The following is a 25,485-nucleotide window of genomic DNA, read 5'->3' as shown; positions in this document are numbered from 1 at the left end:
GCAGGCACCAAACCACTGAGCCACCAAGGCGTCCCAAATAAATAAAATATTCAAAAATAATAATAATTTGCTGTTCTACAGAATAAGGATTGTAGAAAACAAGCATAGATGTGGGAAGGAGTGCTTGAGGCTGAGGGGATCCAGGTGATCTAGCTACCCTGGCAGCAGATGTATTCTCTCTCTTAGCTGTTGAATTTGAGTGTTTGTTCCAAGGGTAGGGATTGATTGTTATCAGTCTGATTATAATTGTTTGCATTTAGGTTATCATTAGCTCCAAGAGACCTACCTGTCTTCTTGAAGAACATCTTTGTCCAGTGATCCCGCTGACAGATGAAAGCTGTCAAGATAACTTGGCTGTGAGATGCCATTTAACTAGTATGTATCTGTGTGTGCCTCCCCGCCACCTCCCTGCAAGATTTAATGACCTAGTTAGGGAGAAAGTCCAGGCCTCTTGGCTTCTCTCCAAGTGTTCTACCACTAAAATGTTAATATTACCTTTTTCAGAATTCTTCTGAATCATTTGCTGGCACTATAAGTGGCCTTTTAAACTTTGATTTTGCCACTTTTGTGGCAAAGTACCAGTACTTTCCACTGTAGGAATTTGAGTTGCTTTGGTTACTTGAAGAAGGCCTTTTCACTTGCCTTTGCTTTTTAAAATGGGAGTAGCCTGTGATCGGAATGTTACTGCCTCTTGACATGTTAGTTGGCAAAGTTGTAGAGGCAGCCCTTAATAAAGGTCACTTTGGAAGAATATTAGCTGGTTACTTACCATTCTTGGCATTCTTGTAGAATGATACAGGTTTATGGCCTTTTTATTAAGTTCTTGAAATCGAATGGTCTTTAATTAGAAGCAAGCACATATAAAACTTACTGACTCCAGACAACACTGGCCTTACTGTATTAGATTATAGAGTGAGGTTTGCACCTGTAGGAATATGGGTTTTTGAGGAGGAACGGAGAACGGGTGTGAGAAGGCTGTATCGAACACATTCCAGTTCCATCCATGCCATCTGTTCATGGCAGCCTTAACTGTGTGGAATGTGGACATACAGCTTTCAAGCTCAGTTGCCTTTTGATTGTTCCTAACTAGGTTTTTACCTCTCACGATTTAACTGGTTGAATTGGGCTTTCTGTTACATAGTCCGTATGGAAAATGGAGTGGGTAGCCTAAGTTTTGAACTCACGTAATTGTAACACTTGACAAGCCATAATACATAAATTTTAACTGCTGTCTTTGAAATGGCCCACTCTGATATATATTAAATGAGACAATGGAGGCATATGTAAATTCAAGGACTAGCAAGTTAACAGGAAAAAAAAAAAAAAAACAGCAGCAAAAGAACTCCCCACCTTATTGTGTATGATTCTTCACTGGGCAAAAGGGCTCAGGAAAGTGTGTATCATCTCTTCATCTGAGTGTAACCCGGGACATCCCGAATGGAGAAGACGAAAAAGAAGCGTTGGTGGTTTGGATAGGGCACTATGGTGCAAATAAATTCTTTATGTTTACCAGCTGACACCTGTACTCTTTGAGAGTATTTGATTGCCAGAGGGATTGTGCTGGTATAGAAAAGGGGCAAAATAAATCCCTTTATAGCTCTCTTACACAGTGGGTTGAGCAGAAAGTCAAAATAACAGATAGAGTCAGGAGCAGGTCAGTGGTCTGAGGAGTTGAGAAGATGTCCGCAGAAGTGAAGGAGCTGAGTTGAATCATGTTTGTTCATCACCAAATCAATTCTTCTCTTCCTCCTGCAGACTGTAGTAGTCATATTAGCCATGTGATAAAAATTTTCTTTGAATATTTTAATATAGTCAGTGCTGCGGGTAGTCAAAATCAGTCTACTGATAAGGTTTGATAATGCTGGGGTATTTCTCTATTCCACTCTTTCTAATGTGATTTAGAAAGCAGCAGCAGTTATTTGTTGTACTTTGCTTTTAAGACTTTTCAAAAGAATGTACCTGCAATATGTTCCCAGGACCGTGTGTTTACCTGGGGAGTGGAAGAGAGGTCACCAAGGAAGACATTTATTGGGTTTATGTTGAGATGAAATAGGACAGGCATTCTGTGCATATGTAACTGAGAAAGGTATGCTATTTCCTAATATGAATGTATTTGGGGGAATTTTAACTCAGAGACATGGTTTTCTGAACAGTGGCCAAATACATGAGGTCAAGGTGATTTCCTCCAGTAGGAAAACTGTCATGGAAGAGTAGCCTGGGCCTGTTTCCCTTCTTAAGTGTGAGGGCTAAAGTAGTGATAAGAGGTGACTCATTGATCTTCATGAAAATTACTGGCTAAAGACTTTCAAGGAATGGTGGTTGATAAGGAGGAACTAGTTACTATTCTGGTCTGTTATCTAAGGGAAAATCATGAAGCTAGCATTTTATAGAAAATGCCATTTATTAAATTCCTTAGATGATCACGAGTGTTTTCTTAGTTATTTTTGGACTCCCCAACAGGACATGTTACTTTTATAGTTTGAAGTTTATCTTGAAGTAATGGGTGGTAGATAGGTACTATATAGAACATGAAGCAGAAGCTGTTGAAAATATACATATGGGGATCCCTGGGTGGCGCAGCGGTTTGGCGCCTGCCTTTGGCCCAGGGCGCGATCCTGGAGACCCGGAATCGAATCCCATGTCGGGCTCCCGGTGCATGGAGCCTGCTTCTCCCTCTGCCTATGTCTCTGCCTCTCTCTCTCTCTCTGTGTGTGTGACTATCATAAATAAATAAAAAAAATTAAAAAAAAAAAAAAGAAAATATACGTATGGCAAGGGGTGGAACCTGTAGCTGTAATACATGGTACTGGCTGAATGTTACTCCTTTTTGTCCCCTTCCCATTTTGACTTTAGAATTTTTTTTTTTTGGGGGGATCCCTGGGTGGCGCAGCGGTTTGGTGCCTGCCTTTGGCCCAGGGCGTGATCCTGGAGACCCCGGATCGAATCCCACGTCGGGCTTCCGGTGCATGGAGCCTGCTTCTCCCTCTGCCTGTGTCTCTGCCTCTCTCTCTCTCTCAATCTCTCTCTCTCTCTGTGACTATCATAAATAAATAAAAACTTAAAAAAAAAGGAATTTTTTTTTTAAGATTTTATTTATTCATGAGAGAAACACAGAGAGGCAGAGGGAGAGAACCAAGCTCCCTGCAAGGAGCCCGATGCGGTACTGAATCCACAGACCCCAGGATCATGCCCTGAGCCGAAGGCAGACATTCAACCACTGAGCCACCCAAGCATCCCTTGATTTTATTTTATTTTATTTTATTTTATTTTATTTTATTTTATTTTATTTTATTTTATTTTATTTTATTTTATTTTATTTTATTTTATTTTATTTTATTTTATTTTATTATTTATTTTATTTTATTTTATTTTATTTTATTTTATTTTATTTTTTTGCATCCCTTGATTTTAGAATCTTGATTAATCTTACCATCTTACGGCTGAGAGTGGTATGTAAAAACCACTCTGGGGTGGGGGGTTTGGGGGTAGCAGGGGAGGCCTTGCTTAGTGCATAGGTCTGACAGCAGCTTCTGTGACTTACTTCCTTTCTCTTCCTCAGCTTCCGCATCTGTCACCTGAAAGGGATGGCTGCCAGCTTTCCCCAGCTCTGCCCTTGAGGGGGCTTTCATTTGGAGAAACAGATCAATTAGTTGTCTAGAAGTCCTTTTATTGTTAATCCTCAAAAAGAATCTTAGGAATTTTTTTCAAATTGGCCAGTTTTCTTTAGCTTTTGCTGCTTATTTATCTGCCCTTTCCCTTTGGCAGACTCCCTTGACAGTGAGACACAGGGTCATCGGTTTAAGTATGGGAAGGAAATTATGGCCTTGAGCACAGTCAGAAAGAATCTGGCTCTCAGGCACTTCCTGTGAGCCACCACTAAATTACAAAGACTGGGCCCTGACAAGGCTTTTCAAAGGAGCATCTTACACCACCACTGTGTCAGCGTTTCCATCGTGAGCAGTTGTTTTTCACAGTGCTTATTATGACCAGGTTTGAAGTGGCCTTTACACGGGAAGCATTTACCCACTGGGATGAGAGTAAAACGGCAGACAGAAGTATCAGAAGTATGGAGGAAGGGATGCCTGGGTGGCTCAGCGGTTTAGAGCCTGCTTTCGGCCCAGGGCGTGATCCTGGGGTCCAGGGATCAAGTCCCACATCAGGCTCCCCGCGTGGAGCCTGCTTCTCCCTCTGCCTGTGTCTCTGCCTCTCCTCTCTCTCTATCTCTCATGAATAAATCAATAAAAAATCTTTAAAAAAAAAAAAAGAAGTATGGAGGAAGGGTGAAGAGTATACAGATTGCTCTCAGAATACCCCCTTTTCAACCCAGACCTGACTGTGCTATTCTTGCCCAGAATCCTGGGACTCCCTCAGGATAAAGTCCAGACTCTCTTTAGTGTGAAAATACCCTCAACAGATTGGCTCCCAGCCTCTCCCATCATATATGCCTTATGCCTTCCGTTCTTAGGTCCTCTAGCCAGGACAGCATGATACCATGGGAAGACAGGACCTGGTCGGGGAAGGGGTGGGACAGTGTTGGGAGACCTGGGCTGTGGACCAGGCTCCATCTCTCACTAAGTTGTTTGTTTATTTTTTTTTTAAGATTATTTATTTTAAGAGTTTTTTTTTTTTTAATTTTTATTTACTTATGATAGTCACACAGAGAGAGAGAGAGAGAGAGAGAAAGAGGCAGAGGGAGAAGCAGGCTCCAGGCACCGGGAGCCCGACGTGGGATTCGATCCCGGGTCTCCAGGATCGTGCCCTGGGCCAAAGGCAGGCGCCAAACCGCTGCGCCACCCAGGGATCCCAAGATTATTTATTCATGAGAGACACACACACAGAGAGAAAGAAGAGGCAGAGACACAGGCCGAGGGAGAAAGGCTCCCTGCAAGGAGCCTGGTGTGGGACTCGATCCCAGATCCTGGGATCACGCCCTGGGCCAAAGACAGACGCTCACCTGCTGAGCCAGCCAAGCATCCCAGTTGTTTCTTTTTTCTTGATCTTATTAGTCACTAACCTGGATGAGTTTCCTGAATGAGAAAAAGCAAAGAACAGGTTTGGGGGACAGAGCAGGAAGCTCTTTTTGACTGTTGTCTCTTGGCAAAAATCTTGGGAATCAGACCACCAGATGCCTGATCGTTATTTTTTATAGTATTTTTATAATAGTATTTACGTTTATTTAATGTATGCAGTTTATACACTCACTATTGAACAAAGTTGGAATGCAAACAAATATATAAATATAATCATTACCAAATAAACTAACGCACTAGTGTTTTTTTTTTTTTAAGATTTTATTTATTTATTCATGAGAGACACAGAGAGAGAGGGAGAGGCAGAGACACAGGCAGAGGGAGAAACTGGCTCCATGCAGGGACCCCGACATGGGACTCTCCCGGGTCTCCAGGATCACGCCCTGGGCTGAAGGCGGCGCTAAACCGCTGAGCCACCCGGGCTGCCTCCCCGGCACTAGTGTTATAAGCATATTATTGGACCTGGTGAGAAAAAGTGGTGGAAGAAGACTGTAGCCCATGGCATTTTTCTTTTTCTATTGATTGATTTTATTAATTTATTCATGAGAGAGACAGAGAGAGGCAGAGACACAGGCAGAGGGAGAAGCAAGCTCCATACAGGGCCTGATGTGGGACTCCATCCCGGGTCTCCAGAATCACACCCCGGGCTGAAAGCGGCGCTAAACCGCTGAGCCACCAGGGCTGCCCATCATTTTTCTTTTTATAAGAGAAAACGCTCAGTACTACCATATGATAAAACTTAACAGAAACACATAAGATGGAACTTTCAACTGTCATCATTGAGGTTAACCTGTTTTATTTAAGTGATTTATACAGGAAATTAACAGGACAGGCAGTATTTTGGCCAACTTCTGTTTATGTCAGCTGAACACCTTCCATAAACAAGCAAAAGAAAATAAAGTCAGCCAGCCAAACGTGGGCCCCTTTGTGGGCCCCTTCGCCCTTTCACCCCTCAGTAGTACTTGGTACAAACTCTGCACTGTGCTTTGATTTCATGATTGGAGAAGATACACGTGTTAAAACTGAGGTTATGTATTCACTACAGCCAGTTGTTTTGGTAGGCAGATACTTTTTCAGCATTGTTATTATTAACATATTTATGTTTATCTATTTTGTATTTGTCTACATAATCTAAGGTGGCTAGAGAGGGTCTTATGAAAAAATATATAGCAAAATCCTCAAGTAGGCCCTTAAAATCCAGTCTATTCCAGAGGCACCAAGAATCAGTGGGGTGCAAACTTCCCCTTGGTGGAAGGTGACTTTTTTTTAAAAAATTTATTTATTCATGAGAGACACACACACACAGAGAGAGGCAGAGACACAGGCAGAGGAAGAAGCAAGCTGTATGCAGGGAGCCTGATGTGGGACTGGATCCTGGGTCTCCAGGATCCTGCCCTGGGCCGAACTTGGTGCTAAACTGCTGTGAGCCACCCGGGCTGCCCAGGTGACTCTTTTGTAATACTTAAAAATTGATGGAATTTTATTTTGTAGTTTTGTTTATCTTATTTGGTGCTTTCAGTATACTTAATCATCTACCTTTATATTTTGTGTCTAAGATGGCATCAACGATATACAAGACATACAGAGTACCAGGTATTTCTATGTCAAAATTGTGCAAAAACTGCCACAAACAGATCAAACTTAATTCCTCTGTTTTAAGGCTGAAAGGTCTGATGTGTCACCTATTCAGCCTTCTCTGTAGCACTGCAGAACTGCCTCTACAGCACTGCTGGTTACATCTGGGGCCCGCCAGGGCTCTGTTTCTCAACATTTCTTCTGACCTGCTACAGTGAGGATTAGAGTCACCTGTTTGACATGATCCCAGGCAGAGGCCTAGTGTAGAAGGGGAAGAGTGTATTGCAGAGGTTGCTCATAGTGGTTGAGAGAAGGCCATGTTCAAATTGCAGATCAACTTGCTAGCTCGGTGAACTTGTGCTTCTTCATTTCTCTGATTTGTGTACTTTTAAAAAAACTGTAGAGAAAAGTGTATAATGCATGCACAGTATGAACAATTATGAAGTGACTACCCATGTAAGCAACCCAAGTCAAGAAATAGAAGCTCCACTTGTATTCTTTTTCTGCCATATCTCCTCAAAGTAGGCCCTGAAATATGCTTTTCAAATATTGAGGTGATAAATATTTGAATAGGAAGTACTATTTTCCTTAATAACTTTTTGTTATTAAGTGCCTATATGTAACATCTTTCCTTTTTTTTAAAATTTTTATTTATTTATGATAGTCACAGAGAGAGAGAGAGAGGCAGAGACACAGGCAGAGGGAGAAGCAGGCTCCATGCACCGGGAGCCCAATATGGGATTCGATCCCGGGTCTCCAGGATCACGCCCTGGGCCAAAGGCAGGCTCCAAACCGCTGCGCCACCCAGGGATCCCTGTAACATCTTTCCATTCAGCAAATCCAGTTTGTTTTACAATATTAACTCAAATATTCATCTCTTCTAGAAAAAGACAGGGATAAACACCTCAGTTTAGCAGGTTTTTGAATATGAATAATAGACCTAAAAAAAACATAGACCTTAGGGCACAAATTAAATTTGTGCTGATTCCAGGCTCTTTTGCATGTGTTAATTTGCAAATTGTGTTAATTTTTTTCATCTCTCTTAGACCGCTGTTTCTGGCTTCATTTGAAATAAGGCAAGTGTGTAAGTAAATGTAGAGACCAGAAAGTGGAAAAGTTGAATAGGAGTATTGGTCTTCTAATGTGAGTCCTAAATTCTTTAATCTGTGGATCCAAATTGTTCATTACTAAAATTTGCTGGATTTAGAAGTTGGTTTTGTTTCTTTGTGAACACTGTCTTTGTCTTCAATACAAATGCATTAAGTAAAATAAAACCATTCTTCTTTAAAAAGTTTATGCATGTAGTGTGACTTTTGTTACTTCCAGTAGTACTTTAGGACTGGAAATTTATAGAATAATGCAAATGAGTAGTGAGGAATAATTAGAAATAATGGGCTGAAATCCTCATGTCATCTTAGAATGCTACCAAGGGAATAGAAGAGTAAGGCTTACTGTGGACTTGAAAATAAGCTGACCTATTTTCCCCAATTGACAGAAATGCCTGTTTCTTCAGCACTGTCCTTTGTTTTCAAGGCACATTTGGCTGGACAGTGCCTCATTCTTGCATATTCAGAGAAATTTTTATGGAAACATGGTTTTAAATTTTTTTTATTTTTTATTTTTTTTGCTGAGTAGTTTATAAAAAATGCAGAACACTTGAATAGACCATAAGTGCTCAGAAGCAACTGCTGAAATAATTTTACAGGTTTTTTTGTTTGTTTGTTTTACCATTATAAAAACAGTATAAAATTGATTTGATACCAGGAAATTCAAAGGTAAGACTTGGCTGTGTTTTTATTTCTTGGTTTGCTAAGAATCTCCACTTATCATATTAATGGTAAATAGGCTGTGATCCCGAGGCTTATTGGAGTGCATTGGCCTTGGTTTTGCATTTCCTTTGGCTTGGATTATTTTTACAGCTTATCAGAAATCCTGTTTCGTTGTTGTTGTTTTTCTTAGTGTAGGTAACCCAGAGAAATCGTGCTGCATCAGTGAGAAAGATTTCTCAGCCTTGGGTTTTTGTCTTTGTTTATTTATAGTTGCTTTGATCAGACAGCTTGATTAGAACTCCAGAGCTACCTGGTAGAAACCTGCTGAGGATAAAGTTTAAGGAAGTTCTTTTGCTGAAAGCAGCCCCCTTCATTCACCATGGGAATCTGATTTCATCCTGTGAATAACTTGGCTTAGAAATTTTATTTCTTTGGGACCTGCTTGTAGAGTTCTGCACACCTCAAAGCATGAGAACTGTGTCAGGATGAAAAGTGGGCTGCTTGCTTTATTCAGTGTGGGCCAGCTAGATGGTAAAGTAGCAGCATAGTTCTGTTTTGTTTTACTGTGGAATTCAGAGATACCTTTACCTGGGCTTGGGGAGAAAATGATTCAAGAGGAACAGGAAGAGAAGTTTGCAAAAATTATAAATGCAGTGGCAAAGAATCTTTCATAGCTGCTCTTCTAAAAGTTACTTTTGGGTCTAAAATATCAGTCCTTTAGAATGGCGTTTGATTTTTTTCATTGGGCTCTCTGAAGAGTGCTGTCTATTGGGTTTGCACAGCATATAGTGAGAACTGAATGCCTGTACATACCCAGTGTCCAAGAATAGCCCATCTGTTGCCTGAGATTACATGTTTTAAGACCAGATGGTTAAACACTTAAATCAGTCTTTCCAAAGGTCCAGATGACCCATTTCAGAGATTTCCTGTACCCAGAGCCCTGGGGATGTAGCGAGATTTCATTCCACGGCTATGAGGAAATCCTCCTCCTACATTAAACAGAAGTAGGTGTGTGTAGCCTGTACTAGTGGGAGCAACCTCCAGTGCTATTTTAGGTAAATATTTGTTCTTTGGTTCCTTTATAAATCTATGATTTTCTGCCCCCCTGCCCCATTTTATTGTTTGAATTTTGATTGGACTGAATAGAAATAGAATTTGCTATATTCAAATGGAGTTTTCTTTTGTTAGATGATCAGCTCCTTAGCCTGTTAGTTTGCTGGATAAGGAATTAAAGTAGTGGTATTACCCACAGTAAATAACATTGGTGAGGTCAAAGATTGTTGTCATACTAGATCCTCACAAGTGAAAATACAGTCTGTTCATAGTCTGAGCCCTGGCCGCCCTTCTCATTTTTCACCTCCCATACATGAAAATTATTCTATTTAGTCTGTCCCAGAATGTGTTCGGTGCTTTTCCATTTGGTCACCATTATTCTTGTCTTTACAACGCCTGGGTCATCTCCAAGCCCTGCTGGTCTTCCATGTAACAATTCACATTTTGCTTCTGCTTTGATGCCTTCCCTTAGCCACCCTAGATCTAAATGATCTCCTCTTCCTTTCTTTGGAACCCAGGAAATGATCTATGCCCTCGATTGTCTTGTGGCTTCGTTTTTCTTTTTTCTAAGTAAAAATACTATCTGAGGTAAATTATAAGATTCTCATCAGGAAGGACAGTGATCCATTTCTTCTTTGTTTCTTTGTATTGTGTCAGCTCTATAAATAAGTGATTTGATTGATATGCATAGTTTAGTTCTCAGGTCTAAAGATTAGAGACTAGAGTAATAAAATGGTTAACCCCTCTGAAATACTATGAAGGGAGAAGAGATTTAACTGCTCTTGTCACTGGGGCTGTGAAGTGGCTACTTTTCTCTTGTATTTTTTTTTTTAAGATTTTATTTATTTATTCATGAGACACACACACACACACACACACACACACACACACACACACACACACAGGCAGAGAGAGAAGCAGGCTCCTCGCAGGGAGCCTGATGTGGGATTCAATCCCAGATTCTGGGATCATGCCCTGCGCTGAAGGCAGACGCTCAACCGCTGAGCCATCCAGGTGTCCCTTCTCTTGTATTTTGTATCAGAGGTTGTGTTGTGCTTGTTGGGTTTGATGTAGTCATTTCATAAGGTGCTTCCTCATGTGGTAAAAAGATGAGCAGAATTAAGGGCATTGCTTCACTTTCCAACAGAAATCACAGAGGAAACAAAGACTCCCTCTTGTGTCAGTCACATTCATAAAGTTACATTTCCTATGTGTAGCTAAATAACCCTGACTTATCTTTTGTGCGCATTACTGACTTTTAAGGTTCTGTAAGTTTATCTGGGTTTCACAGATAAATGAATTGGTTGAATAAGGACCTTGGACTTCACTTCCAGCTTTTCTTCCCTGGTTTGTCTAAAGCTTTTCTTTATTTTCTTTCTTTATTTTTAAAGTAGACTCTATGCCTGATATGGAGCCCAACGCAGGGCTTGAACTCATGATGCTGAGCTCAAGAGTCAGATGCTTAACCAGCTGAGCCACTCAGGCAGTCTTGTTAAAAGTCTTTTATTTTATTTTATTTTTTTAAGATTTTATTTATTCGTAAAAGACGCAAAGAGAGAGGCAGAGACCTAGGCAGGCTCCCTGTGGCCTGATGCCGACTCAATCCCAGGACTCCAGGATCACACCTTGAGCTGAAGGCAGATGCTCAACCACTGAGCCACCCGGGCATGCCTGTCTAAAGCTTTTATTTGTTTGTTTGTTTGTTTATAGATCTTATTTATTCATGAGAGACACAGAGAGAGAGAAAGGCAAGAGACACAGGCAGAGGGAGAAGCAGGCTCCATGCAGGGAGCCCAACATGGGACTTGATCCTGGGACTCCAGGATCATGCCCTGGGCTGAAGGCAGCGCTAAACCGCTGAGCTACCCAGGCTGCCCTCTGTAAAGTTTTTAGATTTTTATTAATTTATTCATGAGAGACACAGAGAGAGAGAGAGAGAAAGGCAGAGACACAGGCAGTGGGACAGGCTCCATGCAGGGAGCCTGATGCAGGACTCGATCCCCAGACTCCGGGATCATGCCCTGAGTCAAAGGCAGACACTCAACCGCTGGGCCACCCAGGTGTCCCTGTCTAAAGCTTTTAAAGGAAAAATAAAAACCTTCTGAAAATTCACTCTAACATTTATTAATATAAAAATGGAAACATTTGAGTTTCTAAAGACTACCTTAGATTTTAAAAATCATTTTGTTTTATTTCATCATACTAAGTGTGTACTTTTTTTTTTTTAAGATTTATTTATTTATTTGAGAGGGGGAAAGGGATCATGAGTGTGAGGAGCAGAAGGAGAGGGAGAAAGAATCTCAAGCAGATTCCATGCTGAATGCAGAGCCTGACACACGGTTCGATCTCATGACCCTGAAATCATGACCCTAGTGGAAAAAGAATTGGATGCTCGGCTGACTGAGCCATCTGGGTGCCCCTATAAGTGTGTAGTTCTTTAATCCCTATCCCCTATTTCCCTTATCCCCCACCCACTTCCTCTCTGGTAACAATTATTCCTTCTCTAGTTAAAAGTCTGTTTCTTGGTTTGTCTCTCTCTTCTTTTTCCTTTGCTCTTTTGTTTCTTAAATTCCACATATGAGTGAGATCATAATGTATTTATCTTTCTCTGACATATTTTGCTAGCATTATACTCTCTAGCTCTATCCACGTTGTTGCAAATGGCAAGATTTCATTATTTTTTATGGCTGAATATTATTCCATTATGTATATATACCACATCTTTATCCATTCATCTATTGATGGACACTTGGACTGTTCCATTATTTTTCTTAAAAGATTTTATTTATATATTTGAGAGAGAGATGGAGAGAGCACGAGCGGAGTGCGGGGAGAGGGAGAAGCAGGCCTCTTGCTGAGGAGAGAACCTGATGACGAGGACGATGACGATGATGATGATGATGTGGGGCTTGAATCCAGGACCCTGGGGAATGACCTGAGCCAGCAGTAGATGCTTACCCAAGTGAGCCACCCAGGCACCCCATGTTCCATTATTTTGCTACTGTAAATAATATGTGATAAACATAGGGGTGCATATATCCCTTGAATTGATGTTTTTGTATTTTTCGGGTAAATATCCAGTAGTGTGATTCCTAGATTGCAGGGTAGTTCTATGTTTAATTTTTTGAGGAACCTCTGTACTGTTTTCTACAATGGCTACACCAGTTTGCATTCCAACCAGCAGTGTGAGAGGGTGCCTTTTTTTCCACATCCTCACTAACACGTATTGTGTCTTGTGTTTTTGATTTTAGTTAGTCCTTCTGACAGGTATGAAGTGATAGCTCATTGTAGTTTTGAAAGACTGTCTTGTTCAAGTTCAGTAGTTCATAGACCATAGATTTGTGTTTTCTTGGGACGCCTGGGTGGCTCAGTGGTTGAGTGCCTTCTTTGGCTCAGGGCATGATCCCAGATCCTGAGATCGAGTCTCACATCGGACTCACTGTGGAGAGCCTGCTTCTTCCTCTGCCTGAGTCTCTGACTCTCTCTGTGGGTCTCTCATGAATAAATAAATAAATCTTTAAAAAAAGATTTGTATTTTCTTCTAACTGGAGCTTTTATATTCCATCCTTCCTCATTTGTTTGGAAAAATCTATTCCTCTAGAAAAATTCTCCTTTTGGAGTCTTCTCTTACAGGAAAAATGTTTCACAGTTAGATCCCTCCCTTTTGCTCTTCCTCTCTCCTGTAGATAGGAGTCTTATCATGTATTTACTTAATGCAAACATCTTAACCAGCTGCTGATGGTAATTCATAGCTTTCAAAACTCATTCAGAAATTTAAGGTGTTCAGAAGTATGAAGTATTAAGGAGGTTTAGAAAATGCTCTTTGCTTTGTTAGTTACAGTGCATATTTCCATTCGCTTCCTCTATTGGGATTAAGAAAAATACTGGTCACAAGTACTTTACTTCCTTTTTGCTAGCAGCTCCGTATGAAATTATTTCCTTACTTTATTATTATATATCATAGTGGTGTTAGTTTGGTGGTATTCTCTACATGGTTGTTTGAAACCAAATGCATTTTCAGAATTTGTTGACTGTTGTCAGAGGTAGAGACAGTAGCTTCAGTTATGGGTCACAGTGGTGGATCCATATCTTCCAGGGACATTCCAGATCACAGAGCTCAGAAACATTTCCTCCTAGGAGTGTGATGGGAGGGTGAGACTTAACTGACAGAGCTGGTGACAGTATGAACTTAAGCAGTCATAATAGTGCTGGGTCTCAACGGCATTTCTGTGTCCTGCAAAATGTCTACTATCATGGGAATGTTGCCACTTCTTGCCCTGGGTTTTGTAGAGGTGTTAAAAAGAAAATACCCTCCTACCTTCCAGTTGAGGCACTCTTTGGGGAGCTGGTATGGTGGTTAAGCAAGTCAAATAAACAACTCCGGAAGCTTGGTGACAGGTTCTGAAAAAGCTCTCAGTTGTTGGCATTATGTTGTAGTAAGTACAGCATATATTTGTAGAAAAGAACCGAAGATGTTCCTCAAGTATTTCCTTTCTGAAGGAATTCACTTGTGATGTAAAACTACTAAATATTGAGGTTCAGTTTTTCTAATACAACTAGCTCGGTAAAGCTCAAAGATAAAAGTAGTTACTGTTTAAAGAATTCTTAAAAAAAAAAAAAAGAATTCTTTTCCCCCCTCCATTGTAACTTTTCAGTTTTAAAAGGATTAATATTGGCAAATTATCCGAATGGGCATTCAGATTTTGCTGTTTGAGTTGCTTGGTTGCCCACTAAAAACACCGGTTCCTGTCAGATTTAAACCAAAGATATTGCAAAGTCTTGGACGTGACTTGCCTTCTACTTTCTCTTTCTTTGTGGTCTTGAGATCATTAAATTTAGTGACTCAGCTAATTTTTTTTTACCCACCTCTTAGAATAGTTGAACGTGTTTGTGACCAAGCACTTAGGGTTATTTCCTTTAAACCAAGTGTTTGCAGCGTTTTTAGATTTATAACAGTCTTTGTTTACCATGTAATTCAGTCCAATTGAGGAACTAGCAAAACTGCATTATCCAGACATCAAAGACAGGCATGTAAGAAGAGTGTACTTATACCAGGGAACTGATTAGGTTTCTAACAAGTGGAAAGTTACCAGGTGTCCCCAAATTAACCATTCCCATGCCAGCTAATTCTCATTTTTTTGTAGCTTTTTTTTAGTTTAGTCAGTTAGGATTCTGGGTTTAAAATATCAGTTGCTGTGTTCTTGAGAGTTGAGAGTATTGCTTTCTTCTCTTCAGCATCCTTCAGATTGCTGAGACTTTGACTTGAATACTATGTGTTTAAAAAACTGGGGATGGGATCCCTGGGTGGCGCAGCGGTTTGGCGCCTGCCTTTGGCCCAGGGCGCAATCCTGGAGACCCGGGATCGAATCCCACGTCAGGCTCCCGGTGCATGGAGCCTGCTTCTCCCTCTGCCTGTGTCTCTGCCTCTCTCTCTCTCTCTGTATGACTATCTTAAATAAATAAAAAAAAAATTTAAAAAATAAAAATAAAAAAATAAAAAAAAAAAATAAAAAACTGGGGATGGGGGACGCCTGGTGGCAGTTAAACATCTGCCTGTGATCCCGGGGTCCTGGGATTGAGCCCTGCATCAGGCTCTCTGCTCAGCAGGGAGTCTGGTTCTTCCTCTCCCCTCCTCCCTGCTTGTGCTTGCACATGCTCTCTCCCTCTCTTTCTCATAAATAAATAAACAAATAACATCAATCTGAAATTTTTTTAAGTACTTTAAAAAACTGGGGAAACTGTTGAATGGAGAATACATTTTAGCTTATTTGAAAGTTGAGCTGCTATCTTTATTTCTTGAGGTTGAAGAGCAGGTTGGTGTTTTGTTTTCCTGAGATTTCTGTGAAGAATCGATTATTCAACCGACTTTAGAGAGAAGAGGTGGAACAATTTGCTAGCTGCATGCAGCAGTCACTGGAAGTGGGACCTATGTCACCAAGTTGCGTTTCAAGATTGGTCAAGTAGGTGGCCTTGAGTCCTGCCAGACCCTGGATTGGGGAATTGATAGAGATGGGCTCTGTTATGGGAGCACCCTTGACTTAAACTTCCATCAACATTCCTATCTGAGACTCTTGTTAAACCTGAGTCTCCTCAGATGTGGAAACAAAATTGTATGTGTATACTATAAGTAATGTGCAAAAGCATTTTGATTTTGTACAAATCTTTGCTATTTGGTATTTCAGAGACTGTATGTTAGTTAGCATTTTATAATTTTTCCTAAGTAAGCAATCACCTAGGGAAGTGGAAGTTGGGGAAGGTTTGTTTTTTTTTCTCTTTCCCACGGGTGCCTGCTTGTTTCCTGCTGAAGTCTGGAACTTGGCTTCTTTAGGAGCATGCCAGTAGGTTATCTGGAGTTGATTGCTTATAATCATTGAGATTTCTCTTTTGAAAATGGTCAAACAATTTTTACATACCACATGTAGCCACATTTTGTTTCCATAGAGGGTTTGGCTTTTTGGGTTATCAAAGAAGATATGGAAGTTTGGGTGACCTTTTGAGGTTATCATCAAAGGGGACAACTTTCCTCTCCCATTAGTCTTCCCTTCTTCTTAGAATAATTTGTGGTGGTCTGACTTCCTGTGTCGTTTCTTAGGAGACAAGCTCACAAAACATTAAGGTTGTGGAAATGCTGGTTTCCTACCAGGCATGACTGAGATTCAAGAAAAAATTGTTCTCTTTATTTTGAATTCTGAGTTATCTTAGGAGACTTCATTTAGCTACAAGTTGACCAATTGCATGGTCTTATTTGCAAGTGTGAGTAGATAGCAGTGCAGTATAAACACTAGTAGCCAGAAGTACTTAGGTAGCCAAAGCCTACATATTTCACTTGTGTCAACCAGGAAGTTGCTAAAGATATTGTTAAGACATTATCATAACATTTCATTACTTCAGCTCTTTAAACTTTATGTCCTGTAAGGTGCCACTTTTCAGCCACATTCTGTGGTTCCCCATAGCCTTTGGGAAAGAATCCAAGCTCCTTGAAAGTGGCTTAATCCGATCTCTGCATACTTGCCAACACATCCCACCCACCTCCTCCCCACACATACTTGAGGAGCAGGAGAAGGAACCCTGCTTCAGGTTTCCCCTGAGATGGAACTTCCTCCAGAAGGGCTTTCCTGAATCAGAAGGCTGGGTTTGGGGACTCTTTTATATGCTTTCATAGTCATTCACTTACTAATTCCTTCAGTAGTGTATCAAGCGCTGTGTGTCATAGACTGAGGTTACAGAAGTAAAGAAGGGGTGGCCCTTACCCACATAGAGCTTATGTTCTTGTCGGGGAAACCACTCCATACTCACACTTTTTTAAAAAAGGTTTTTATTTGGGGATCCCTGGGTGGCGCAGCGGTTTGGCGCCTGCCTTTGGCCCAGGGCGCGATCTTGGAGACCCGGGATCGAGTCCCACGTCGGGCTCCCAGTGCATGGAGCCTGCTTCTCCCTCTGCCTGTGTCTCTGCCTCTCTCTCTCTCTCTCTCTCTCTCTCTCTCTGTGTGACTATCATAAATAAATTTAAAAAAAAATTTTAAAAAAGGTTTTTATTTGGAAATAATCACAAATCTATAGAAAATTGCAAAAATTAAAATAATACAAAAGAGTATCCTGTACAGATAATGCTTGTTAATATTTAACCTTATTTGCGTTCTTCCTCTCCATATATACATGTTTTTTTTCTGGACCAGTCACATACATTATCTTACACCCTGCCCAATTACTTCAGTGTGTATTTCATAAGAGTAGGGCTATTTGCTCACATGGTGGTTATTAACTTCCTAAATTTACATTAGTAAAATACTTCTATCTAGTACTCCATTCATAGTCCAGTGTGTTAATTGACGTAGTGTCTTGTATTTCCCGGTCTGGTGTAGAATTCATTCTGGGTTCAAGTATTTGCATTTACTTATGATATCTCTTTAGCTTCTCTCTCTCTCTCTCTCTCTTAAAGCTTTATTTATTTGTTTGTTTGTTTATTCATGATAGACATAGAGAGAGAGGCAGAGAGAGAAGCAGGCTCCATGCCGAGAGCCCGACGCAGGACTCGATCCCGGGTCTCCAGGATCATGACCTGGGCCGAAGGTGGCGCTAAACCACTGAACCACCCGCGCTGCCCTCTTTAGCTTCTCTTGATCTGGATTGTTTACATAGCCATTCTTTATCCATTATGACCATGATATTTTTTGAAAAGTAGGGTGTGCACTACTTCTCCACCCCACCCCCATAATATAATCTTGCTCATTTTTTATCTGATGTTTCCTTGTTAGCAGGTTGAGGTAATGATTCTAGGCCATCACACTGGTCTCCCCTTGGGGGTACCATATCTGGAGGACCACAGTGTCCTTCTGTCCCTCTTTGGTGATAATTTCCAAAGTGTTAACTCCTTTTCTCTACTGTATTATTAGTGGGTAGTGGGTTTTTTGTTCCTCTTCCCTTTGAACTAATAAGTAGCATATGAAGAGAGACCTCAATTCCATGCAAATATCTTGATCCTCATAAAAATCTCCCCCCAATCTTATCATTGAGCAGTCATTCTTTTCTGATCCAGTAGTATGAACTCAAGTTCCTGTTTCTTGCAGTGGGATATAATTTATTCCTGTATTTAATTATCCTGGTGCTCAAACTGCCAGATTTGTCCAGTGGGAGCCCCTTCAAGCTGGCTCCTGTGTCTTTGTGAGGTGCCATATCATTTTTTCCAAGCACTTTTTTCCTTTCCTGCATTACAGGATGTTCCAGGCTCATCTTGTACCAGCTCTGCTCTAGCCCTGGAATCAGCTGCTTGTCCAAGGTGCCCTCAGACCCTTGTTCTAGCACTTATTAGCACACCACTTGCTTATACATCTTCCTCCATTAGATGTATTGTACCTCCTGAGGGCACATAGATGTCAATCTTACTCTTATATCTTCACTCAGCATAAGGCCTGGCAAATTTGATGCTTACTCTTAAGTATTTGTTGAATAATAAAATTGGTTTTTGCTGTATTCAGTGATTATAATTAGATTCCAAAATTACAATGCTGATGGATTTTCTTTTTCTCCTCTCCATCTAGGAAGAAATGTTTACTATTTGGCGATGAGACGTGGTGAAAACTGACCTCGTATTGGTATACAGTCACTATGGGACCTGACACCTTAGCTGCGTGGGCAGCTGGCCCCCACTGATGATGTGGGGAAACCATCAGGTCCACTGGAAAACACTAATCTGATCTTGGAAGTGGCTGATTGTGGCAGGATGTGTCGACGATGATGATGGCAAGAAAGCAAGATGTCCGCATTCCCACCTACAACATCAGTGTGGTGGGATTGTCTGGGACCGAGAAGGAGAAGGGCCAGTGCGGCATTGGGAAGTCTTGTCTGTGCAACCGCTTTGTGCGCCCAAGTGCTGATGAGTTTCACTTGGACCATACCTCTGTCCTTAGCACCAGTGACTTTGGTGGGCGAGTGGTCAATAATGACCACTTTCTCTACTGGGGAGAAGTTAGCCGTTCCCTGGAGGATTGTGTGGAATGTAAGATGCACATTGTGGAGCAGACTGAGTTCATTGATGATCAGACTTTTCAACCTCATCGAAGCACGGCCCTGCAGCCCTATATTAAGAGAGCTGCTGCAACCAAGCTCGCATCAGCTGAAAAACTCATGTACTTTTGCACTGACCAGCTGGGGCTGGAGCAGGACTTTGAGCAGAAACAAATGCCAGATGGAAAGCTGCTGATTGATGGTTTTCTTCTTGGTATTGACGTTAGCAGGGGCATGAATAGGAACTTTGATGACCAGCTTAAGTTTGTGTCCAATCTCTACAATCAGCTTGCAAAAACAAAAAAGCCCATAGTGGTGGTCCTGACTAAGTGTGATGAGGGTGTCGAGCGGTACATTAGAGATGCACATACTTTTGCCTTAAGCAAAAAGAACCTCCAGGTTGTGGAGACCTCAGCAAGATCCAATGTAAACGTGGACTTGGCTTTCAGCACTTTAGTGCAACTCATTGATAAAAGTCGGGGAAAGACAAAAATCATTCCTTATTTTGAGGCTCTCAAGCAGCAGAGTCAGCAGATAGCTACAGCAAAAGACAAATATGAGTGGCTGGTGAGTCGCATTGTGAAGAACCACAATGAGAACTGGCTGAGTGTCAGCCGAAAGATGCAGGCCTCTCCTGAGTACCAGGACTATGTCTACCTGGAAGGGACTCAGAAAGCCAAGAAGCTCTTTCTCCAGCACATCCACCGCCTGAAGCACGAGCACATTGAGCGCAGGAGAAAGCTGTACCTGGCAGCCCTTCCGTTAGCTTTTGAAGCTCTTATACCCAATCTAGATGAAATAGACCACCTAAGCTGCATAAAAACCAAAAAGCTCTTGGAGACCAAGCCAGAATTCCTGAAGTGGTTTGTTGTGCTCGAAGAAACACCATGGGATGCCACCAGCCACATTGACAACATGGAGAATGAACGGATTCCCTTTGACTTGATGGATACAGTCCCTGCTGAGCAGCTGTACGAGGCCCACTTAGAGAAGCTGCGGAATGAGAGGAAAAGAGCTGAGATGAGAAGGGCATTTAAAGAAAACCTGGAGACCTCTCCCTTCATAACTCCTGGAAAGCCTTGGGAAGAGGCCCGTAGTTTTATTATGAATGAAGATTTCTACCAGTGGCTAGAAGAATCTGTATACATGGATATTTATGGCAAACACCAAAAGCAAATTATAGACAAAGCAAAGGAAGAGTTTCAGGAGCTGCTTTTGGAATATTCAGAATTGTTTTATGAGCTGGAGCTGGATGCTAAGCCCAGCAAGGAGAAGATGGGTGTCATTCAAGATGTTCTGGGGGAGGAACAGCGATTTAAAGCATTACAGAAGCTCCAAGCGGAGCGTGATGCTCTTATCCTGAAACACATTCATTTTGTGTATCACCCAACAAAGGAGACATGCCCTAGCTGCCCAGCTTGTGTGGATGCTAAGATTGAGCACTTGATTAGTTCTCGGTTTATCCGGCCATCTGACCGGAATCAGAAAAATTCACTCTCTGACCCCAACATTGATAGGATCAACTTGGTTATCTTGGGCAAAGATGGCCTCGCACGTGAGTTGGCTAATGAGATTCGAGCTCTCTGTACAAATGATGACAAGTATGTGATAGATGGTAAAATGTATGAGCTTTCCCTGAGGCCAATAGAAGGGAATGTCAGGCTTCCTGTGAACTCTTTCCAAACGCCAACGTTTCAGCCCCATGGCTGTCTCTGCCTTTACAATTCAAAGGAATCTCTATCCTATGTGGTAGAGAGTATAGAGAAGAGTAGAGAGTCCACACTTGGCAGGCGAGATAATCATTTAGTCCATCTTCCCCTGACGTTAATCTTGGTTAACAAGAGAGGAGATACCAGTGGAGAGACCCTGCATAGCTTAATACAGCAAGGTCAGCAGATTGCCAGCAAACTGCAGTGTGTCTTTCTTGACCCTGCTTCTGCTGGCATCGGTTATGGACGCAACATTAATGAAAAGCAAATCAGTCAAGTTTTGAAAGGACTCCTGGACTCCAAGCGTAACTTAAACCTGGTCAGTTCTACTGCGAGCATCAAAGATCTGGCTGATGTTGACCTGCGAATTGTCATGTGTCTAATGTGTGGAGATCCTTTCAGTGCAGATGACATACTCTTTCCTGTCCTTCAGTCCCAAACCTGTAAGTCTTCCCATTGTGGAAGCAACAGCTCTGTTTTACTTGAACTACCAATCGGACTCCACAAGAAGCGCATTGAACTGTCTATTCTTTCATACCATTCCTCATTTAGTATCAGAAAAAGCCGGTTGGTCCATGGGTACATTGTTTTTTATTCAGCCAAACGTAAGGCCTCCTTGGCTATGTTACGTGCCTTTCTTTGTGAAGTGCAAGATATTATCCCCATTCAGCTGGTTGCACTCACTGACGGCGCTATAGATGTCCTGGACAATGACTTAAGTCGGGAACAGCTGAGTGAGGGGGAGGAGATTGCTCAAGAGATTGATGGAAGATTCACAAGCATCCCCTGTAGCCAACCCCAGCATAAACTTGAGATCTTCCACCCATTTTTTAAAGATGTGGTGGATAAAAAGAACATAATTGAGGCTACTCATATGTACGATAATGCTGCCGAGGCCTGTAGCACCACGGAAGAAGTGTTTAATTCCCCCCGAGCGGGCTCTCCACTCTGCAACTCAAACCTGCAGGATTCAGAAGAGGATATCGAACCCCCTTCTTACAGCTTGTTTCGAGAAGACACATCACTGCCCTCTCTGTCCAAAGACCATTCTAAGCTCTCTATGGAACTGGAGGGAAATGATGGACTGTCTTTCATCATGAGCAATTTTGAGAGTAAACTGAACAACAAAGTACCTCCACCAGTCAAACCAAAGCCTCCTGTCCAGTTTGATATTACAAAGGGGGATCTGTCTTATTTAGACCAAGGCCATAGAGATGGACAGAGGAAGTCTGTGTCTTCTAGCACCTGGCTACCTCCGGATGGGTTCGATCCTTCTGATTACGCTGAACCCATGGATGCTGTGGTAAAGCCAAGGAATGAAGAAGAAAACATATACTCAGTGCCCCATGACAGCACCCAAGGCAAAATCATTACCATTCGGAATATCAACAAAGCCCAGTCCAACGGCAGTGGCAATGGCTCTGACAGTGAAATGGACACCAGCTCTCTGGAGCGAGGCCGCAAGGTCTCCATCGTGAGCAAGCCAGTGCTGTACAGGACAAGATGCAGCCGGCTAGGGAGGTTTGCCAGTTACAGAACCAGCTTCAGTGTGGGGAGTGATGATGAGCTGGGGCCCATCCGGAAAAAAGAGGAGGATCAGGCATCTCAAGGTTATAAAGGGGACAATGCTGTCATTCCCTATGAGACAGATGAAGATCCAAGGAGGAGGAATATTCTTCGCAGTCTAAGGAGGAACACTAAGGTAAGAAGCCAGTTTAGGAATGAGTCAGCAGTGGCTCGCAGTTTCTTGGTGAGAGCTGATTGATGATGATGATTTTCAAGGACAGCTTATTCTGGTAAAAAAGAAATTGATCTGTGTGTGTATTTATTCTCTGACTTAGCATAAAGTAAGGAGTGTCTCAGATTGCTGCTACTGGCAGCTTACAGGTAGTAAGGACCCTGGATAGACAGCCGGGTTTGAATTGTCTTTGTCTAAAACAATAGTTAGGTAATTACCAAATGAGCAGATCGTGTAGAACTTGTCGGTATCTGACAAGTTGCCAAGCCAGTGACTATATGCTTGTTCTTCCTTTACGTAAACACCAGAATCTAAAATTGCATGCTTCAGTCTCTGACTGCTAAACAAACATTTCATCCATACAGCTTGTAAAAGCTCCTGCTTCCCCACACTTCCCTCACTGACCTTCCCTTTACTTCCCCTTATTTTGTTTTTTAAAGATTTTATTCATTTATTTATTTGAGAGTGAGAGAACACTCATTCACACAAGCGGAGGAGAGGGGTGGGCAGAGGGAGAGGAAGAAGCAGACTCCCTGCTGAGCAGGGAGCCCAACATGGACTTGATTCTGGGATCATGACCTGAGCCAAAGGGAGACGCCTAACCCACTGAGCCACCCAGGCACCCTAAGTTGCTGCATTTTAGATTAGGAAAAATTGAATAATTATTTTATTTGCACACACAAATCAGTGAAGGGACTTAAGTACACAAATGAAAAGTAAGAACCTTGCCACTGCGAGCTATACACTTGTCCCACTAAAAATAAAACAAAATAAAATATACTTGTTCCCTGTTTGTAAAATTGGAGTGCCCTCCAACTGCATTATTTTAAGTGAAATGCTGCTCTTGTCAGTGAGGGCTTCAGATTTGATTTAGGGACCGAAGAGGGATAGGGAGAAAGTAAACCTCATGTATTATGAATGTCAGGCCTGCCATCAGATGTAGGGGAAACGGTCCCAAATGCAACAGCAGATTAAGCATCTTTATCTTGTGTAGAATTGCAGTGTACAGAGTAGAGTGCCCTGTCCCCTTGGGCTTAGGCTTTGAGATAGAACAGGAATTTCTCACCCCCCCCCCCACGAGTAGAAGGAAATATTCTGTTTTTCAGAGAAGGACATCTTGGCGAGACCTGACAACAGAACTGCGTTACATACTAGCCCACAACCAGCCTTGTGATACACAGAATGATTTCTCTTCATTGAAAGCTTTTCCTTTGCTCCCAATCATGAAACAGCGGAGAACAAAGTGACTTGTCTGAAAACGTTTCAGGGAACTTAAGAAGAAAGCTTGCCAAAAGCTTGTGTTATTATAAGACATACCAAATCAGAAGGATCTGGAGTCCAAGCTGTTTTAAGAGTTGACAATTTATTGTAAAATATCACCTGGAGGCTAGTTCTGCAGCTCTTACTGCTTAAGAGGGCCCTTGGAGATGGAAGAACATGGCCCTCACAAGGAAAATGCATTCATTTTGTGTTCCCTGATAACATACAGAATGCTCCCCAATCACCGTTGGCTGAAGCTTCCAGAATTTTTATTTTTTATTTTTATTTTTATTTTTTTTAAATTTTTTTAAAATTTTATTTATTTATGATAGGCACACAGTGAGAGAGAGAGAGAGAGAGAGAGAGAGAGAGAGAGAGAGGCAGAGACACAGGCAGAGGGAGAAGCAGGCTCCATGCACCGGGAGCCCGACGTGGGATTCGATCCCGGGTCTCCAGGATCACGCCCTGGGCCAAAGACAGGCGCCAGACCGCTGCGCCACCCAGGGATCCCGCTTCCAGAATTTTTTACTTGTGTAGTTTCAGAAAGGCCAGGGCAGTATCGTTGTGTGTTCTGTTTCCCTCCCACTCTGAATTGAATGTTAGTAAATATCATAGGCATTTGATTTTCCCTTGTTTTGTTTTTCCACTTGGATTCCTTCATCTGCCTTCAATATTTTGTTCTGGAAGGGTTAGTAGTGGGCAGACCCATAGAAAACCGTTCTTAGGAAGTCAGAAAGTAGCCTCACCTGGCTCCTAGTATTTCCTCAAAGCTCTCCTGTTTAACAATACTGGAATCCAAACATTTTGAACATTTTGACTTTCTTCTCTTCCTCCTCCACCCCTGATGAAGACTGTTACCAGAATAGCTTATCTAAATGCTGACAGTCTTAATTTGTGGGGGTGTTCACACACCTGGGAATTAGGAAGGTGGTATAATAGCACATTGAATTATAACTAATTTTCTGGCTTCTAGCTACATTTTTAATACTTGTTGAAGGTAATGCTTTTAAAACACATTCCCAAACAAGCCATGCTTTAAAGAACACACAAGGTAGGCTCAGCAGAACACAGCTGGTGTCCATGTTTTTAAGGAGCCACTTCCTAACTTAGAACTTCCTTACACTGGGTTGCTGGGTCAGCATGCAAGAAGTGATCAACTTCCTGTCTGTTAGTTATGTGGGCCACACCTCTTCAAGTCAAATAAAAATGATCTCTGGCCCAAGAGCAATAGCGTGCCAGAAGTAAGTCAGGAGTATCCTTTGGAAAGTGTGAGTAAAAGGTGAAACTGTCTTCCTGCCTTGGAAAATGGTGCTTTGAAATGAACGTAGCTGTTTTGTCATCCTAGTGCAGAGATAAGCAAAGCCTTTTATTCTCTTCTCTGTTGAGGCAAACCTCCTATTAAAATTGCTCCCTTAAGAAAGCAGACTGACACTTGTTTTACTGGAAAAGCAAGATACCATGGGGCAGAGAATGCCAAGCCAACCTCTATGTGGGGGATTTGGCCTTTGATTTTTATTGGCATGACAAAGCAATACAGTATTTATTTGAAGTGAGGGGGGAGCCAGTTGGTAATGGAAAACACAGTGCCTCCTGCATGCCAGATACCACTGGGGAAATGGCACAGATCCTTGCCCAGACCATAGCTCCTAGTTGAGGCAGCAAGGCCTGCACAGCTGCTGAAAATAGTTGGTCCGCCCAGGGGGCGCTGTGTCTGGGCAGAATGGAAATCCCATGCCATGGGCACTTAAGGTAGTGTAGTGTGTGGCATGATTAGCAGCTCAGGTTCTGGGAATGGGCGAGGGTGAGAGGCACTTAAAGTCAAATCCCAACTCCTCTGCTCCCTCACT

At 42.0% G+C, this 25,485-nt stretch overlaps 1 protein-coding gene across 2 annotated transcripts in view; it reads left to right on the top strand.

The window, feature by feature from the left end:
* ARHGAP35 (Rho GTPase activating protein 35) overlaps positions 1-25,485 on the top strand; it is a 128,459-nt gene that overhangs the window by 30,217 nt on the left and 72,757 nt on the right. For both annotated transcript variants that reach the window (XM_055310117.1, XM_055310118.1), the window contains exon 2: positions 18,466-22,342. In XM_055310117.1, the coding sequence (XP_055166092.1) occupies positions 18,659-22,342 (3,684 nt within the window). In that variant the 5' untranslated portion in view covers positions 18,466-18,658. The remainder of the gene's footprint in view (positions 1-18,465; positions 22,343-25,485) is intronic.

The sequence above is a fragment of the Nyctereutes procyonoides genome, unplaced genomic scaffold (genome assembly GCF_905146905.1).
Source record: "Nyctereutes procyonoides isolate TBG_1078 unplaced genomic scaffold, NYPRO_anot_genome, whole genome shotgun sequence".
Taxonomy (NCBI): domain Eukaryota; kingdom Metazoa; phylum Chordata; class Mammalia; order Carnivora; family Canidae; genus Nyctereutes; species Nyctereutes procyonoides.
The sequence above is the reverse complement of the archived record's forward strand: the minus strand, read 5'-3'. Positions and strand labels throughout refer to the sequence as shown.